The 20610-nt window shown below is 32.8% G+C and overlaps 2 protein-coding genes across 3 annotated transcripts in view; one reads left to right on the top strand and one right to left on the bottom strand.

Moving 5' to 3' along the window:
- Window positions 1-20610, bottom strand: part of LOC123703255 (protein madd-4-like) — a 157709-nt gene that overhangs the window by 124521 nt on the left and 12578 nt on the right. The window lies entirely within an intron of this gene.
- On the top strand, window positions 11680-20536 carry LOC123703256. 2 transcript variants are annotated; one of them, XM_045651201.1, is made up of 3 exons: window positions 11680-11780; window positions 13114-14434; window positions 19722-20536. In XM_045651201.1, exons 1-3 carry the CDS (start codon window positions 11717-11719, stop codon window positions 19804-19806), a joined length of 1470 nt encoding a protein of 489 aa, XP_045507157.1. In that variant the 5' UTR covers window positions 11680-11716; the 3' UTR covers window positions 19807-20536. The 2 variants fall into 2 exon arrangements, with proteins under 2 accessions (XP_045507157.1, XP_045507158.1); XM_045651202.1 differs by having other exon boundaries at window positions 13114-14438; window positions 19722-19813.

Genomic DNA, 20610 nt, shown 5'->3' with positions numbered 1-20610 from the left:
GATTCTTCCAATGATTGTACCATACGTTGGAAATTAACTTTAGTCAACAATTGACCACGCGCCAGGATACTTATTTCTACTACGTCCTCACGCAAATCGTTAATTTTTTATGAACATTGAATCTGTAAATAAAAAAAATGAAAAGATTACTTTACCTTATTTTATTAAAAAGCTACTAACAAAATTCTATCAAGAACTTAAGTGACCTTCTTTGGGCGTATAATATAGTCTTGTAAAAGTTATACATAAAAATAAAATTTCATCATTTTCTTATTTTGTCGTAACTTCAATTCTAATTAAAAACATGAGTCTAACTATATAATTAATTATGTATAAAGAATAAATATAAAAGCTACAACTTACCTTTTGTGGGAACGCAAGAAGGATTTATTAAATGTCACAATTAACTGTTAATGGTGTCTTGTTTGACATCAAATAATAAACATCTACCCTCACTTGTAAAATTTTATTTAGTATATTCACATAAAATATAAGCACCTGAAGTGGACTCTGGGAAGACATGGGTTAAAAAGTTAAATAAATAAGTACAATTAAAAACCCCACCAACATCATATTATTTAATTTTTAATTATAAATTTGCAAGAAGCGTTAAATATGTAAATTGATTTGATTTTAATGAAGTCTCATAGATGGCGCTGTTTCAAATTTGTCTTTATACTACTAAGATTCATTAAACTGTTTCTCTGCCAAAATTACGTAAGTGACGTAGTTTTTATAGTGTAAAGCTAGATAATAGCGTGGCTTACCCAAAAACAACATTTAAACATGAGTCTTTAGATTGTACGCTGTGTAATACACGGAATACGTTAGAAAAATAAAGGTTCACAGCTCCTCCCCCGGAGGTGATAGCATGATAATGTGTATATAAAAGCCTCACCCGACCTGTTAGTAATATTCATGCAAAATTTGAAGTCAATCTATGCGGTACTTTTCGAGATTAGCTCGGACAAATATACAGACAAACAGACAAACAGACAAACCGACAAACAGACAAACAGACAAAAATTCTAAAAACTATGTTTTTGGCTTCTATATCGATTATAGATCATGGATTATGTATTCTTTTAAAAAAATATTCAATGTACAGTTTTGACTTTCCTACGATTTTATTATATGTATAGATTATTAACTATTGATGTAAAATTTCTGTAAGCTCGTTGATAGTAAAATTTCAAGGTCACGTCATGGCAATACCGTCATGTCATGGAGTAAGGCGACGACTTTGGAATCTCTAAATCTTGTAAAAGAAGTTTCACTTCTGACATGTGTGCTCGTCAAATATAAAGGCTCTTTTAAAATATATTATAGCTAAAAGTATAAAAAAGAATGGTAGAATTAATATTCATAAGTATTCCTTATTATTTATATTTTAAACCATAACATGTCTTCAAGATTACTTTGACAGTAACCTAACTTCTAAATAACCTAGAGGCTAGACCGTAAGAGCTTTATAAAACTTGTGCCATAGAAGATGCCTTTATTCAAATTGGCTAAAAATCAAGTGTTACCCGTTACCCTTTGTCACTATAACCAAAGGGCTCAGGTCACGTCGTGAGACGCTATTGTAAAGCCCATTGTTTGAAAGTCGGTTAACAAGAGCTATTGTAAGATAAATTACTAGATTGATTTAATTATTTCGAAATTGTCCACGATTAATGGTCTCCTTGACGGGTGATTTGGGAGATGTGTATCTCTTTTGTTTATTTTTGGAGTTCATTTTTCAGTACTTAAATAATTTAAGACTACAAAAGAGCAACTACGGAGTTTCTTGCCGGTTCTTCTACGTAGAAACTGCTTTCCGAATCGGTGGTAAATGGTACACAAAAAAATTGGTTGCCTGTAAAGTCGGTATACGGGCGAAAGTTTTACGTGACAACGACTTTTTATGTCTGTCTCTCTCGCTCTTAGGCGGGCTAACCATGCCCGCGTGCCTCTTTCGGTGACTCATCGTAACGTTACCGAGCGTTACACTTTTTCATAAGTGACTCCCAGCCGCAACCTAATTTAAGACGTTGTCACGTCAAAAGTGATTCTAGAAGAAGTGTAATTGAATAAATAAATGTTTGAGTTTGACCACTTTATAGCCCACTTTATAGCCCTTGCATGATTGTTGATTTACAGGAGAAATTAATATTATGTGAATAGTTGTTGAATACTCCATGATGTTATTTATCGTTTAAATGCATATTATATAGATAGAATTTATATTTATTCGCGCCATCGTAATACCTATGCAGAGCTGAAAGAATAAAGTATCTAGTCTTTTATTAAAATAATTTTCAAAATAGTTAATTATATCTCGGTTAATTATAAATAGTACAAGCCGTACTACTTAATTATAAATAGCACGTGGCTTCGCTTTAACATAATAAAAAATACGTGTGGCACTCGGGGACTGCCGCGGTAAAGCTATTACATTTTATGCTGGCCATACACCATACTTTCTATTGTCCAATCGGCATGACGCTGCAGCTTGATCCAATCTGCAGTTTGTCCATAGAGACCACACACACAACGTTTGAATTGCCCAATCGGCAGCAACGTTCAGTTGAAGCCATGGCGTCACCGGTGACAGACGACGATGTTTTAGCCGTTTTGGGCGTATATTCGTAAAAATGAAACAAAAAAAGGATTATATGCCGGGAAAATTGTTGTTATATATAAATACCTATTTAATGAGAAGTACCCAATGTGTTAAGTAATCTGGTACTTCATCTATCTCCCAAACAAATCTTATCCAAATCCGTAACCGTTGACATCTAAACATCCATATACTTTTATGTTTATCGACCAAGCGAGCGAAGCGCCTACGCTTCAGCTTGGATGAAAAATCTTGACCAGACTGAAGTGACGATCGCATATCGCCATACACGGTCCAATCGACATAATCCAATCGCCATGATCAAGCCAAAAGAATCGAAATTCGATTGTTCCGTCAAGTATAACTATCATGCCAAATAATGCCAATCCACTCCCACACATGGTCAGTTCTAACTGATCCAATCGGTAGCATCATGCCGAACGGACGATAGGAAGTATGGTGTATGGCCAGCATTACATAGCATGCCTTCAAGCCACACCTCCGTGCCTGTCGGAGTGGGGAGCGTGAGGTTTTTCGTTACGCAATTTCTGGATTCGGTCCCCGCGCTCAAGGCCCGCAATAGAAGCTATGCAATAGCTTAATCATATACTAAAAGTTAAAACCTTCTTCAAGAATCACTCTATATGTTTCGCGTCGTGTCCCGCGTCTGTACTAATGTGTAATGTGTATGTATGATGAGATGCGATCTAAGCATACATACACATTACACATTTGTACAGACGCGGGAAGCGACTTTGCTTTATATACTATGTAAATCCACCATTTTTCTATGTTATATTAGTGTAGTACTGGTTAAATCAGCCGTTTTGTTATTGGACTAGGCTGTTGATTTAACGTCAATTTCTGTCACAGATATAGCACGAAGCTTGATCCTCAACTCCTTCAAACTATAACCGTATAAGTTTAAACTCTTTACAACATAATATGATTTGGCAGATCTAAGGACTTGGCTCGTTTGGCAGTCGCCCGGGTGCGCTCGGCCAAGTAAGTTTTAACGACTGTTATACAGATCTTTAAAACTTACTTGGCCGAGCGCACCCGACTGTTATACAGATCTATGCTATTGGTTAAATTAAGGGATTGCCTTGTTTGTCGGTTTTTTTCGAGATTGTAGGGGATGTTGATGGATGTGGAGTATATTTTTATGCTATGGACTCTATGATATATAAAAGAGCTAGATACGTTACCCGCTCTCTATTTTGGCAAGAAAAAACTCAGGTAAGTGCCCGAGTTTCACTTAGTCACGCACCATTCAGCGTCGTGGCTGGACGTTCTTTTTGTATTTTAATCGGCAGTTGTTATTACGAAGTACATGAGTGAGACATGTATTATGTCTCGTGCGTGAGAGTGAAAGAGAGAACTGTATTGGTGATAATGCGTTAGTAAGTAGGTATGTATTAATTACGCTGTTTTTTAGTGCAATGATGTTGGCGTATGCCGCGTCTACTAGTATAATAGGTCATTGTATGGACTTGACTGAAATGAACATTGTATCTTGTGTTGATGTTATTCAAAGTGTAGGTACTTACATTAAAGAATAGAATAAAATCTAGGTACTTGTAATTAATTAAGCTACGAAATGTTGCATGGAAAGGAAAAATTAACGAAACTGATATATAGAGATTACTTATGTATAGTATTATATTATACTGTGATACATAGTTAAAACTTATACCAATCCTCTTTTATAGCCGTTGGAACAGATTAACTAAAACTAAATTGCCTAAACTCATTACATACGCATAATTAGTCTGAGTTATTATTTAATCTCTAATTATTTCTTACCTATCCTTAAATACGTAAATACGTCGGTAATTCATTATTTATTTTATTAGTCAATTGTGTCGGTGTGCGTTTTCTATTTTATGTATGTGTATTTGTATATATGTATATGTTTATTTTCATATTGTAATATATATGTTTGTATCTATTTATATAGTGATTATATTATGTATGTACATTATGTATGTATATATGTGTATGTTTATGTATATTTGTATGCTTTATATTGATATCTATTTATATATAGATTTTTATTTATTTATTTTTTCTGTTTTTGGTGCACTTTGCCCTGTTTTTTATTACTTTTGCACTGCGTCTCCTTGTCCACCAGGTTGTCTGGAAGAGATCGCTGTCTGAGCGATAAGACCGCCTGTTGTGCTCTTTTATTAACAATGTATTGTGTCCTTACTTGTACTTTTCTCTGTGGTGCACAATAAAGTATTTTTGTTTGTTTGTTTGTACGTAAAATACTTAGGAATTAAATATAAACGTACTCTATCGCTGAATAAGCACTACATGTTGACATCTATACGATCAATTCAAATAGAAAAATATTTAAATTTTACTATCCCATATATACGTAGGCCTTGCTCTAAAACACCACAATAAAATACGAAATTTGTTGACCTAATTAAATAGGTACGTTTTTTATTTAATTAAGAACATGTCGAATACAAACAAAACATAAGTATAACATAAATAAACGTTTAAATGTAAGGAGAAATTTGTGCGGAGGCGTTGAGACGGTATCGGCCCAAGAATCTACCAATTACGTGGGGAATAACGAGCCATAGAGCTAAGGGAGTATAGAGCGGCCCTTATTGAGAGATAAGTATGCGATATATGCAACGGTATAGTAAGTGTGTATTGGATAGTAATATAAGAACGAAACGATAAACATAATTTCAGCGGTCTTTAACTAGTGGGTATGAATAACAATAAAAACAAGCTTAGATAGATAAACAAAAAACCCAACGCCATAAAATCAAAATATCAAATTCAACTATAAAGATAATTTTTAGCTATTTTGTTTTACGTGAATACGTCAAGAAAAACTTAATGTTTCTATATCATAATTAAAATCATATCAGTATAATATTTCACTCAATTACTATTACTTATACATACAGGGAATAGATATTCTACTTTTATGAACTAAAAAGTAATCACCGTCTGATACTTCTATACTTTCGTAGCTCTACAGTCCATACATCAAACACACATACAATCAAAGCGACTAATTAAAATAGATGAGCCATTTACATACTTACAGTGATTTAGTGCGCCCTTTTGTATAACTAAAACTCATATATAACTGTATCCATGTTTCTTTCCTAGAAGCGGTATCGGTAAAAGTTTAAAGGATTAAGAAAAATATAGAGCGTTCAATCATTTTAAATTATTTAGTAATTGCTCCCTTAGTGCATTGCTTGGTACTTAGGTCCGGGTTCGATGCCTGGAGGGACAAAAAAAATTCGCATGATAAATAAATGAAAAGAATAAAGACAATGTACCTATCTTGAAAAAAGAAACGTACAGTTTCTAAAACAATTCGTTTTATAATGTTATTTTCTCATTTACTTTCGTTATATTATTATTATGTAAGTACTATAAATTAAGTGACTGACAAAATAATTGTTTCAATTCAATACAACAGAACATTAACTTTTTTGATGTTTTATAATTAAACATAATTTGACAAGAAAAATATAAATTTAATGTATTATTTCTTATGTACATATAAAATGTAGATCTTGAATCTTGCTCCAATTAGTGCCACAGGAATAATTAAAATCCTTCATTTAAAAATAAAAAAGCAACAGATAACAAATATGTAGTGATATAATTGACAGCTGTGATTGAGTCATGTGTTATACTAACTAGACCCTTTGTTAACATAATTATATTTTGTAAACAACGTATTCATCATCATCAGCCCATATTATACGTTCCCACTGTTGGGACACGGGCCTCCTATGAGGGTACAGGCCATAATCCACCACGCTGGCCAAGTGCGTGTTGGCGGATGACACATGTAGTCGAACTTTTTAATTCTTCGACATGTCGGTTTCCTCACGATGTTTTCCTTCACCGTTCGAGCAGTGGTGATGTTACAACATGCGCAGATAAATTGAAAAATCAATTTATTTCCTGCGCGCTCGCCTGGTCTCGAACCCCGGACTTATCGATTCGAAGTCCGAGGTCTCACCACTGAGCCACCACTGCTCAACAACGTATTGGTACTGTGTTTTTAATAGCCCGTGACTTTTTCGATTGATAAATGTCAGGATGAAAAATGGCATAATTTTTATGCTATCTGTTAGTGAAAATCCCGTTTAGAACTAACAGAGATAAGCCGGAACGTACTAGGTACCGAAAATAATAATTTGATAAATTTAATATTGTAAGTTTGAATAAAGTAGAGAAATCTCTTTACGCAGGCAAAAAAGCTACTGGCAAAAAAAGACACATACTTAAATACTACCTTTTGACCATAATATGAAACAAAAAGTTAAAAAAGCTCTCGTAAACAGAAGAAACCGCAAACAACAGATACAATACCGAATGTATTAAAATAAATTGAAAAAGTAATACTTACTAATCATAATATTCTTTTCTCTTAACGATTTGCAATACATCACTGTAAGAGTTAACGAGACAGGTTTACATTTAAAGAACTCCTGTTGGACAAGTTGCGAACATTGAATTAGTTTTTATGTTTCTGTTTGTTCTTTTGAGTCGTGTGTATGATTTTTTTTGAAGATTTTTAATTTTCACCAAATTTGAAATTTGTATTTATAATTTAAACATCTACGAGTAGAATAGAAATACGGTCTACATGCCACTAAATAGTCGCTCTCTGTCATGTATGTATCTTTTAAACTACTAAACGGATTTTGATGTGGTTGTTGATAGGTAGAGTGTTTCTCGAGGAAGGTTGTAGCATATAATTTGTTAAAAACAAAGGGAGCGAAGTCGCGGGCAGAAAGCTGGTAGTAGTCAAATCATAAGAAAGTAATTAAGTACCTACTTACCTACAAATTACAATAAAACTACATATGTCTGTATAACTGTCTGTCTATGATGCAATGAATGAAGTAATTGCATCTATTGTTAATAAATAAATAAACAATGATAACATATTACGTATGATATCTTATCCATTTTTATATAAGCCTAAATATACCTATATGAGCCTATTATTGTTAATCCTATAAACCGATCGTATCTATAAATAAATTACGGTACAACTGACAACACATTATGATTAATCGCTAAGTATATAATATCTACTTATTTTAGGCAGCAATTTCTATTATAATAATTGAAAGTATATATTGTATAGTTCAAAATGAGATAAAATATTATCTGCTTCTATATTTTATCAATTATAATATTGTAAAATGTAGCCCACGTTGACTAGGCTGCTCGCTTTATTTAGACCCGCCTTATGAATGTGCGAACACAGGCCATGATATATTTCAATTTTCATGCAGATTATATCTTTTCTTCAATGAAGTAGTAGGTACTACAAAACTTTCCTACTTATAGCAAAGCGTTTGTGCCGAGCACACGTGTCAGAAGTGAAACTTCTTTTGCAAAAGATACCAAAATAGTTGCCTTACTTCATCTCGAGACGGTATTGTTATGACGCGATTTTGAAATTTTGCTCTCAACGCGATTAAAGAAGTTTCGTTGCAATAGTACTATTTACTTTAATATTGGGTTAATATGCCGACATATATACAGTAAATGCACAAAAAAGGTAATGCACAACTATATATTTCTTTAATAAATAGAAACTACTTCACGATCACGCAAGACGAACAATAGCAAAATAGGTTTGAAACAGCTGATGGTCGAGAAACGAAATGTTCCTATCGCGTGATACACGAACTTATATACAATTGTTCTGTGAACTTTTATATATATGATTGGATAAAGGTTCGATTGTTAAGGTTTATTGGTGGTTAAGCGTGCTATTGTGAATGAAATCGTAAACCAGAACGTCCAAGAATGTTTGATGTTATGTGACATCTGCTTACGCTTGGCCAGCTTGGTGGATTACGTGATATCTACTACACTTGGCCAGCGTAGTCGATTATGTGACTTTTTCCTGCACTTGGCCAGCGTCGCGTATTATATGATATCTGCCCATACTTGGCCGTCGTTGTGGATGATGGCTTGTACCCCCACAGGACACAGTCCCAGTGGGAACGTATACTTCTGATGATGATGATGATGATAAAGAGTGAAAATAATGTTTCGTATCCTATGGTGCACTATAATTATTAAAAGTGTGCATGTGTGCAAGTGCATGTGCATGCAACAAATATCAGTTTCAGAATGATTACGTACGGTTTATTGTGAAAATAATAAACTTAACAATAATGCAGTTTATATGATCTGAAGTGCCTACATATATACTAATAAATAAAGATGACCTTAATATCATCTCATTAAATAAAGTAAATTCATTTCAACTCACAGATAAAACAAAATCGCAAAAATGAAAGTCATATATTAAACACAAGTGTTAATGCAGGAATAATTTCCACCGTATAATTTTGCCATCATCGAATCTTCACACGTTCAACAAGCAATTTATATTTTTTTAACACCAATATGTTAGCACCCGCTGAGAGAGTTAAAAACCATATAATTTTACACGTCATTAACACGCCACTCTTTTTCTTATTCAAATGAGCTTACGGTCTATTTTTGTGTAAACAATTAAGTACCTGTCAGAGGCTATAGAATTTTACTCGTCAAAAACATGCATGGAATTATCTATTTTATCCCATAGCATTTAAGGTGCATTATTCCATAGATGAAATACCACGATGCGCCACCCGCTGCGTCGTTTAATTTCTGTCGAGTCCTGTATGGAATTGTTTTTGATATTAAAACCTCTTTGTAATACCGCTTAAGGATGCAGAGCAATGAGTTTGTTCGTAATTTTTAATAACCTCTGACCTTAAAAGGAAATTATAACCTATAATTATAAGTCGAGGTAGTGTTATGATTTATACCTTAAATACGAGTATGTATAGATATAACGTGAGCCGATTGGGCAGTTTTATTTAAAACTATTTGGTACAAACTTTCATTACCCACACCTTCAGGAGTAGAATTTATCAAAATCCTGTATTAGTGGATGCCTAAATCTTAGTGGCTATCTGCATACCAAATTTCAACCCGATCGGTCCCGTAGTTTGGCCTGTGCGTTGGCAGATCAGTCAATCAGTCAATAATAATATTAAAACATTACAAAAATAAAAATAAAAAACACCTGTGTAAAACTTCCCTGTGCACAGAATCCAGTAAATAAAAATGTACGACCAAATCCGAATCCAAATAATAATAACTTAATTTATGCAAACATAACACAGCCGTACTCTATAACAAGTCATAACTGCGTTAAAAACAACCGACTTAAAACTTGCAGTTGCAACATTTACAAATACAGACAAAAATGCTCATAAAATAAAAACTACTGGGCCTATCCGACTAAAATTTTTATGGGACCAATTCGACACCATCCCGCATCGAACAAAAAAAGAATCACGTAAATCGGTTCAGAAACCTCGGAGTAATCGGTGTACATACATAAAAAAAACATACCGGCCGAATTAATAACCTCCTCTTTTTTTTGAAGTGGGTTAAAAATGTAGCCATACAATAACGAGTTAAGCCGTATCCAGCGTCTAGTCGTACATAAAAGCCATACTCTATGTAGTAGCAAATAAACACGATATAAAATGCAAAACATCGCGATTCAAAAGCGAAGCTAATATTTTGCGAGGTCACTCAACGTGGGCCTGAATGGGGTTTTTCGGTATTTCCCAGTTTCGTAAACATTTGCTGTGCGCCCCAGTTATTATGCGTCTGTTTGACGATTTTTCTATTTTAAATACCAGTGTTTTTAGTTAAAATGACCTATTTGGTTTGGTAGGTAAGCGGCGATTTTATTTTGTTAAGTTACGTGAGTAATTACCAAGTGTGACTTGGCTGATGGCTCTTTGTTCTATATCTCTATCTTTGAAAAATTTGTATGCCTATGGAAAAAAATCCAAACGAATCTATATTTTTAAAAGATATTTGGTACCAAATATTAGACAAATCTGCTCATGTGTTTATCTTCAATACGACACACACACACGTTTATAAATATGTTTTAAAAGGATTTTTTTTTATTTTTCATTTTCATTTTCATTTTCATAACTATGTACCTACTGGGACCCGATTTTAATTGTATTTTAAGAAAATATTTGTATCATTATACTTGACTTTTAAATCCATTCTGAAAATGCACTCACCTAATAATCTCAAAAAATCCTATACATTTAATCTAACCTCCAAATTGCATAATTTACGACCTTTTAAACCATAATTGCGTGTAAATAAAATTAATTTAATTCATTATCATTCATCAAAAAAGCCGTACACGCATAATCTATACCATCAAATCACTGACATTGTTGTGTGTCAGTAATTCGAACGATTGTCGTACTATAGTATTATTGGATTTTGTCACGTTTGCGAAATAAAACGCTTAGTGATTGTCAAAGTGTTTTATTTTTTACATTTATATTTTTATGCAATCTACAGATAATAACGACAGTTAAAATAAACGACGTGTGGCACTCGGGGACTGCCGCGGTAAAGCTATTGCATGCTATGCCTGCAAGCCACACCTCCGCCCGTCGGAGTGGGGAGCGTGAGGTTTTTTCGTTACGGAATTTCTCGATTCGGTCCCCGCACTCAAGGCCAGCTTGAAAATGTCTTTTCAATAACCCAAATAACTTAAAATCTATGTTTTAATGTTAATAGTCTTGATGATCGTATTATGATTTTTAATAGGTATATTTGTTAGGATAGGTTTACATATTTAGAAATAAATGCCCTGTTTGCTCTATGCCTCTATTTCATTAAATTTAATTATTATGACGTAGTCACAGTGATTTTACATTCAATTATAATGTATTAGGACTTATTTAATAATGTTTCACTTACATAGTCATTGAAAAAATTTAAACGGTAATCCAGAAATTTATTTGACCATCTCAAAATATCAATGAAAAGAAATAGTTACACCCAAACACTCATAATATTACAAGGTAAAATTACGAAAAGTCGAAACGGTTACACATATTTTCTATGCAAAACAACACCCTTTATGAAATAAAAGAGACTCAATAAAAATGGAACAGTTTGAGAACCGTTACAAATGACAAACGTAATTAAAATCATAACAATACACATGACAAAATTCAGTATCCGCTAGCCATAGCAGCGAACTCAACGAAAATGATTTTTTATATGTGCATTTTATTAATTATCTGTGGTGTGGAATCTTCAAAATCTGTTAAAGGTTTGTATAACTTTTTAATTGTTTTATCTGTAATTTGTTTGGTAAACAAATCTTTGTTAGATGATTTGTATAAGAGCGTAATATGATACTTTCTGCAGTGTATGCATGACTATCACTTAGTCGGAAGTATGTTGTTATGCAAGACTATATTATGTTAATATCATAATGAGTATATTAAACATAAACCCATTTGTGAATGTATCATACTTTATTGTATAAAAGCAACTCTTTCGCTGCTCCGTCAGACACAAAATTACTAAAGTACGTTTTTCGCGTGTGTAGTAGTCGGGAAGCCCACGATACTAGATTAGAATTGGTGGAGTAGACGATAACGAGATAATAAGGTCCTATAATGTTTCCACTTTGAGCGCTGCAGCCTTTGCTACTCGACTACACGATGATCGCGTTCAAACGTTAAAATACCAAGTTTCGTCCAGCGCAATTTGTATACGGACTCTTAAACCAAGATATTTAAACTTTTACAAGTGTTAATTAAATGTCTAAAGTTATATCATAAAGTGAAACTTCTGCCCATTGAGAGTCAAATTTCAAGGTCGCGTTATGGCAATATCGTCATGTTATAGAGTAAGGTGACGAGTTTGGCCAAAGTTTCACTTCTGACACGTGTGCTCGGCACACAAGCTCTTTGTTTTATATCAATCAATTTATTGTAAAAAAGCGTCAGTATTTTTTGCCACCAATGAACTATCTTGCAAAAACAAAATGGCTAACTACAGTCGTTATATCTAGACAAATTCCTCTCGCAAACAACAACACACGTATAATTCACTAACACGAAAAACTACTAACAATCCTAAATAAATAACGGATATATTTGCTGGCGACAAATATGTTTTAGTCACTGACGTTGGACAATATTTACCCCTCAGTGTCGAGTGCTTATCAATTTTGGGAAGCATATAGAAGCTAAATTGCAAAATGTTTGAGATATTTTAGTATGAAATTTGTTCTAGATTTTTGTTAGTTTTAATAGAGTATCGTGAATGTGCAGAATTATGATGTATTTTTAATGTCATAAAATGAGGAGTTTTATGTGTGTCAGAATCACATGTGTTATGTGTGTGTCAGTGTCATCTACTACCACTTCTGCCCAAATAGTCATCACCTTTCTTTTCATAGAATTCAAAATAAACAGAACAGTATTTAGAAATAGCGAATTAGTATTTCGATTGAGTCATAACCAAATTATGTCACTGTTCACATGAATGACAACAATATGTTAATAACCAACATTTTTGTTGATAAACAGATATTATTTAATTAAATCGCAACAGATGTGACGCAAACAATAATTATTTTTATTTATTTTCAGGACTCTATTGCCAAGACCCAGATACGAAAAAATTATATCCAGTAAACGCGACATGGCCCTCAGAATCATTTTGTGGAAACTACACGTGCAAATTAAGAAAAATAAATCATACACAAACAGAATACATGCCTATAAAGAAAATAAATATAACAGATGATATTATCTTAAGTGAGCTCAATGACATGAGTACAAGTCCTAGTCAAAAGAACTTTGTAAAAACGACTTTGCACGAAGACAAACGACCAATTTTTCAACCAAATTCTCTTCAAAACAAAAACGATATCAAAGGAACTTCTAGAGCAGATGATAATGATGATAGATACTTAACTGAAGAGGAAATAAAAACTATCACAGACATACTACATACAGTAAAGAAAAGTGATTTAGAAGCTATAGTAGAAATATATAACTTGGCACAGGATATTTATAAGGATTCTGATGGAGGTACATCCGAAAAGAAGAATCAAAAGAGCACTGAAGTATATAAAGAAGTCGAGTCAAACAAAAATAGTAATTATAAGTCATATTTTTATAAGCCTCTGCATCAAATTCACATGGACGAAAATTCAACTGGCAAGACAAAAAAAGTGACGCTACCACTTCCAACTGCAAATTATCGGCAACCGTTCACATATTTCACTCCACCCTTCACTGACAAAGATTTTGGAAAACTGCCATATTATTATCCAATGTCACATTTTCATAGAACTGCATCCAATGCGTATAGCAGACCATACACCACACCTGTGGTACCAACAACGCGACCCTGTACTAGAAAACCACCATCTAAATTGCTACAATTACCATGGTATGATCGGACTATAATTCGACCTTACGTAAAACCACAACGCTTAGCTTCTCCACGTCCAATGCTGCTCCCATATCCATTCTCATACGTTCATAACTATAATTACAACACGTATCCTCCCAGTTATTACTATCACAATTACCCCTGGGCACAATTAAATAGTTACAATAAAAAAGGTTACTACCCTTACTTTGGTTATGTAGCTAAAACACCCATAGTAGATATTGACTCTGAAAATAAAAAAGACAAAGAAAGCGTTGAAGATACAAAAGATATCAAATCAGATGATGATTTACCGGAATGGCAGACTGAACCACTCTCTGCTAATGTATTAGAAGAAGTTAAAGCTAATGTATTACAAAAATCTAAATTAATCAAATCATCGGGAAAGACTGTGAAATTAGAGAGAGTTGGTAAAGTTATTAAAATTGATGAATTGACGAGAGAAAAGAGACATGTGATAACTGATACAACGGACAATGAAGAGTATGAAGCTTATCTGGCTAGTACAATGTAAGTAAGTTTGTATTCATTGTATTTAACAGCATTTATTACACACTATTATATTATTCACAATAAAATTGGATAATAATGATGATTAAAAAGTGTTAATGCAATAATTATAATTGGTTCTATAATAATGATTTATACACAAAGTTTAAATTTAAAATAAATGGTATTTCTAAATAGTGATATTATGTATCTTTAAAAACATGTTTTTAGAATGAACAACCACTTCAAGCATATAAAATTTTAAAATCTCTTTAAATCCTTGAGTAAATTACAAAGAAAATACCCCATATTATGACAAGCTCACAAAACGTTGGTTTGATCATTAGGGAATTATCTCAGTGAACTCAAGAGATCGCATTCTTTCAACTTTTTATAATGTGTTCCTTTTTTAATGCGACAAAGATGAACCCAGTTAAGGGTAGAAACATCTGTCAAGACAAAAGGTTGGATTCCAATCTTTTTTGCTGCTAATTTGTCACCTTTTTTAGGGAACCAAGTGATTCATTTTGGGCTTGTTTGGATTTGACGCTTGAAAGGTGTAAATAATTACGTATTTGTTTTGAATTAGAAATGATAAATGAAGGTAATATACCGTTGTAATGGTGAAATTAAATATTTGGATTCTTTGAGAGTGATTTAAGTATTATGAAAACGAAAGAATACGATCTATTCTTATTATAATTAACGACTAGTGACCAGCCCGCGGCTTCGCCCGCTTTGTTTAAAACCTAATGAATTATGTAAATACTAAAACCTTCCTTTCTTACAACTTTTTTTCCTTTAGGAGCTTTTTGTACTCTTTTAATAAAATTTCTGATAAATCCCGACCATGATTCACATGGACAAATAAACAGTTTATTTACCAGGCCAAAACAATACTTCATAATTTTTACAAAATACAGCAAAAACGCAAAAATGTACTGTTGCATTAATGATTTTATTCCACCCAGCGGCGTAACTTTGCGACATTCACCAAAAAAGTTCCTTCGTTAAATTAACTAGAAAAATCCAGTTGAAATTCAGATAGTTATTTGTCCGAAAAACTTTTAATTAATACGACGCGGTTTTTAACTTTGTCTCGTTAGTTACAAACAAGTTTTGCACATTAAGAAAATTTCAAATGTGAAGGAAGTTCTGGCTCTTTGAAGCCCATATTATTTCGTGTAAGCAAATTTTAAACTCGAATAGTTATAGTATTTTTATAATTTTTAACTTAGTTTTATTTAATAGAAACTCATCTAAGCTTCATTTTGTTGTTATTATAATTTTTAGATTACGAGATAGGATTTTTTCTGTTGTGTTTTATATACTAGTATTATAAAGCTGAAGAGTTTGTTTGTTTAAATGCGCTAATCTCAGGAACTACTGATCCGATTTGAAAAATTATTTCTGTGTTAGATAGCCCATTTATCGAGCCATCACGCTCAGACCAACAGGAGCGGAGCAAAGCGGGTAAAACCGCGGGGCAAAGCTAGTAATTAATAATAGGTGAAATTGGTTGCATAAAAATTTATCGTAATCTAATCCAAAGATAATAATTTCTACGATAGACACTTTAACATAAGAACGTGCTTATTATTCATGAATCATTTTTCTCTATTTGCTACAAAATAGTCATACTAGAATTTGCATATTATAAGCTGAATAATATTTCTCTATGTCATCTAAATATTCTTTGATTTAAATGTATTATATGCAATAATTGGTATTTTCTCATGTTTGATTTTACGCGAGTATTATACATTTAGAAATTAAAGTTTTTAATCGCGTTTAAAATACCTTAAAATCTTTAATTTCAAAATGCAATAATTGCATAAAATTAAAGAACCTGTACAAATGTATAAATTAGTAAAAAAAAACGACGTGTGGCACTCGGGGACTGCCGCGGTAAAGCTATTACATGCTATGCCTTCAAGCCACACCTCAGCCCGTCGGAGTGGGGAGCGTGAGGTTTTTCGTTACGCAATTTCTGGATTCGGTCTCCGCGCTCAAGGCCCGCGATAGAAGCTATGCAATAGCTTAAAAAAATACTAATACTCGCCTTATTAGACACTAATTAAATAATATATGTTCCTTCCAAACTAAATAAAATTATTTATCAGTTATATTTCACGGTAGATACCTGCCCCTAAAATGTTTACTCCGATGTATCTAAAGCCAACAATGCATAGTGGCTCTGAAAGCGATTAAATTTGCTTAATATTTGGATAAAATTTTCGCTTAGTGTCTTGCCTTTTAATTAAAGCGAAACAGCGCTTTACATCGGAGACAAAGTTTAAACGAAATGAGGATAATCGTTTAATTTCTGGTTTATATACAATTTCTCTGCTGTTAAAATGTATCTAGTAATTAGAGACTCTATTTCTATTTAAAAAGTAACCACAACTTTTGGGACTAACAATTTTTTGTGACATACTAGGCTTAATGGAAATCTATTTATTAATTTAAAGTCGTTTGCTATTCCTTCATTTTGTTAAAAAGTTTTGTGAATAAATTGCGTCAAAATATAGGTTAGTATCTTATCATCAATCATCATCATCATCATCATCATCAATACATATAATAAAATTCTAGAAAAGCGGTGTCTGTACAATGAAAATATGGAAAAAAAAATTAGCAGGTGTTATTACTAAATCGATCCCAAACCCAAAACTGTAGTTAAAAAAATTTTTGTCTGTTTGTCTGTTTGTCTGTATGTTCGTGCACGCTAATCTCAGAAACGGCTTATCCGATTTAGATGCGGTTTTCACTAATATATTGGAGTAATCTTCATTTAACATTTAGCGTTTATTTCATGTCAATCGGTTCGTAAACAAAAAAGTTATAACCATTTAAGTATTCACGGCGAACATTTGCTAAGGCATTCTATTTATTGTACACTGTACAGTGTACGATATAAGTTATCTGTTACAGTTATTCCTATAAATGTCCAGGTGATCATATCGAAAGTCCCCAAGGGTGGGGGGAGAGGGGTAAGCTAAAGTAGTAGGGGGGAAGGGGTCAAATTAGAATTATGTTTTTTCTAGGTAAATTTTATACATAAAATGTCCTTTAAATTATGTCGATTGTCGTATTATATTTTTAACTCCCGACGCAAAAAGATGGGTGATGAGTGTTTGACAACTATATGTGTATAATACATGTTTGTGCTACCGTAGCTCACTAACAGGTAATCCGAATTTGATGCGGTTTTTTTTGTTAGGCAGCATATTTTCAGACGCTGGTTCTTAGATAAAGTGTACTTATCAAAATAGGTTCATCCATTTATTATATCTAGGTATATAGGGGTAAAAGTGAAATGAAAGTGAACGACCAAATGAAAGTAACAATAAGTCAAATTTTATCAAAATCGGTTCATCCATTTATTTGGTATAGGTATAAGTGGTAATAAAAAAATGAATTTTGTCAAATATACTCAAGTGACATATCAAATGAAAGGGCATGACGTGTAAAGTATAATTAGACATATTTAATCAAAATCGGTTCATCCATTTATTATACCTATATATGGGTAAAAGTGGGAATGAAAAAAACGAATATTGTCAAATATGAAAGTGCATAACGGATGAAGTACAGTTAGTTATATTTTTATCCAATTCAGTTAATCCATTTATTAGATTACAGCGGTAAAAGTGGAAATGAACAATAATCGAATGTGGTCAAATAATATACTCAAGCGGGGCATATGAAAGGGCAAAGTGTGAATTACAATTAGTCATATTTTATCGAAATCGGTTCATCCGTTTATTACATTTAGGGCACTTTAGGGGCGACAGTGGGTATAAATAAACCAAATGGAGCATCAAACGACAGGATATGACGTGTACAATGTACATATAGGTACAATTACGTATAGATATGGTTTACATCAAAATCGGTTCTGCCATTTACTAGGGGTGGAAAGGAAAGGGTTAAAAATCTGTGAAAGAAGAGGAGATATGGGAGCGAGAGGATAGCCACACCCTGGAAATTTTGAACTCTACTCAAAGCCACATGGGCCTGGCCCTTGGAATTTTTTTTTCCTAAATATACCACTTCTTTTGCCACTGTGGTCCATTACAATTTGGGCACGGTTACGGCCCAAATCAATATGATGTAGGAATGTAATATGGAGGTACATTTGATAGTTCGGTCTCGCTCACTTGAAAATATTACATGAAAATAAGAAACAGAAGTTTAAAAATTTAAAAATTAAAAAAAAATCCCAAAGCAACGAAGATAAAGGAATAAATCATTTTTCAAACTTCCCGACGATCTTAAAAATTAAGTACCATTCTAAAAAAAAATATTTATAGAGGTATATATGATATTATATTATGATAATGTTGGCATGGCAGCCCCGACGACTTTGTTTTTTTTATAAATATTTAAAATGGTATTTATTTTTAAAGATCGTCGGGAAGTTTGTGAAATTGTTTATTCCTTTTTCTATGCACTTTTCTTCGTTGCGTTGGGTTTTTTTTATTTAATTTTTATTGCACGGTCTAAACGGTTTAGTTACTACAGGCGTGAGACAGGAAAGATCTGATTTGGATTTGGTGCTGGATTTGATAAGAACTGAGTATCGATTAAGCTGATCAGTTGCTGCACGATACATTGTTAATAACATCCATACAAGGAAGGAAGAAATTTGCTCGCCTCCCCCCTGGTGCTTAAAAATAATATGACATAATGTAAAAGAAATACATAGAAAATTAATAAGGCATTTATTTTTTTTATTTTTTAGCACAGTTCGGTAATAAATTTTACTATCAGTTCTTTTAATTATTTATGGTAGTACGTGTTTACTCAATAATTAAGTTAATTAGTAACTACTATGCAGTCACTATTCCACGCGGACGAAGTCGCGGGCACAGCTAGTTTTTACTATTAATGAAAACTTTCATTTTATTCAAAACTAGCTTACCACCCGCGGCTTCGCCCGCTTTGTCTAAAACTTAATGAATTATATACTAAGACCTTCCTCTTAAATCACTCTATCTATTAAAAAAAACCGCATCAAAATCCGTTGCGTAGCTGTAAAGATTTAAGCATACAAAGGGACATAGGGACAGAGAAAGCGACTTTGTTTTATACTATGTAGTGATTATGTGACTCTATAAAGCATATCTTAATATTGTAATTTCCATATATTTATGATTAACTCCCGTGCGTAAAAAAACAACAAATCTGTTTCTAGTTCATACCTAGCCATTTGGAAAACTTGGAAAACAAGAACATAGCACAACCTTTACAATAATTACAATAAATTGTATCAATACTAAAAATACACATTTCATTTTTACAGATGTCAACCAAGTACTGAACCAGGATTCTTCCAAGTCGGCAATCTTTCTGCACCGTTTCCTGCCTGTTGCCCCAAAAAAATCTGACAGTGACTAAAGTAATATAAAATCGATATTTTTTAAACTGGCAAACATTTTTGCTACAAAGATCTGTAATTGTAAATGTAGAAAGGAAAGATCTGCTTGATTAGAAGTAAATTTAATGCTGTGGTGATAGCGTTATTTTAATTTAGCCTTTTTTGTGAATAACTTTTAAGGTGTAATTTTCTACTTCACAACGTTAATGTTAATTTATTTAAGTGTCGACCCATCATTGATAGTTTCATTGAAAATTAGGAATGAATTCCTGTACAAAAATTTGAAATACTACCGTTAAAAATTGTATGAAAAAACTACAATCATTTTGATTGTTGAAGAACAATTTTCGTTCAAACTTTTTAATCAGCTTATACCTATTTTTGTTGAAATTCTATTCCAATAATTTGGAGTAAGATTTTAAAATAGCTCGTTAAAAATAAACCTTTGTGTTAAATACTAAGATAAATCATCAAGTTTAAGTTTTATTGTTATTTATTGTATTCTATGTTATGATGGCTGCACAATAATATTATGTCTGAATGAATTGATAAATACGGCAATTATTAATATCAGGTAGTCTAACATAAAGGCTTATTTTACTGTTTCAAGAACAAAATCGAATAGGTTAGGTTAGGAACTTTTTAGCGGGAAGGGACATGCGAGGTAAAACTGCGTAAAACTGCGCCAAACCACGGTAATTGAAAATAACTGCGTGGAATGGAAAGTGAAATTCCGCTGAAGCGAGGTTTTAGACTTTCTTTACTTCTAGCTAGGTAAATCTTATGATTTGGTTGAGGATTTGATAGATTAATG

The sequence above is a fragment of the Colias croceus genome, chromosome 25 (assembly GCF_905220415.1).
Source record: "Colias croceus chromosome 25, ilColCroc2.1".
NCBI lineage: Eukaryota > Metazoa > Arthropoda > Insecta > Lepidoptera > Pieridae > Colias > Colias croceus.
Note: the sequence above shows the minus strand (reverse complement) of the source record. Positions and strands in the feature narration are given on the sequence as shown.

Coding starts and splice junctions, on each gene's coding strand:
- LOC123703256 (XM_045651201.1), top strand. CDS start 11,717: ATGATTTTTTATATGTGCATTTTATTAATTATCTGTGGTGTGGAATCT. Junction 11,781..13,113: donor ATCTTCAAAATCTGTTAAAG/GTTTGTATAACT, acceptor ATTTATTTTCAG/GACTCTATTGCCAAGACCCA. Junction 14,435..19,721: donor GCTTATCTGGCTAGTACAAT/GTAAGTAAGTTT, acceptor TCATTTTTACAG/ATGTCAACCAAGTACTGAAC.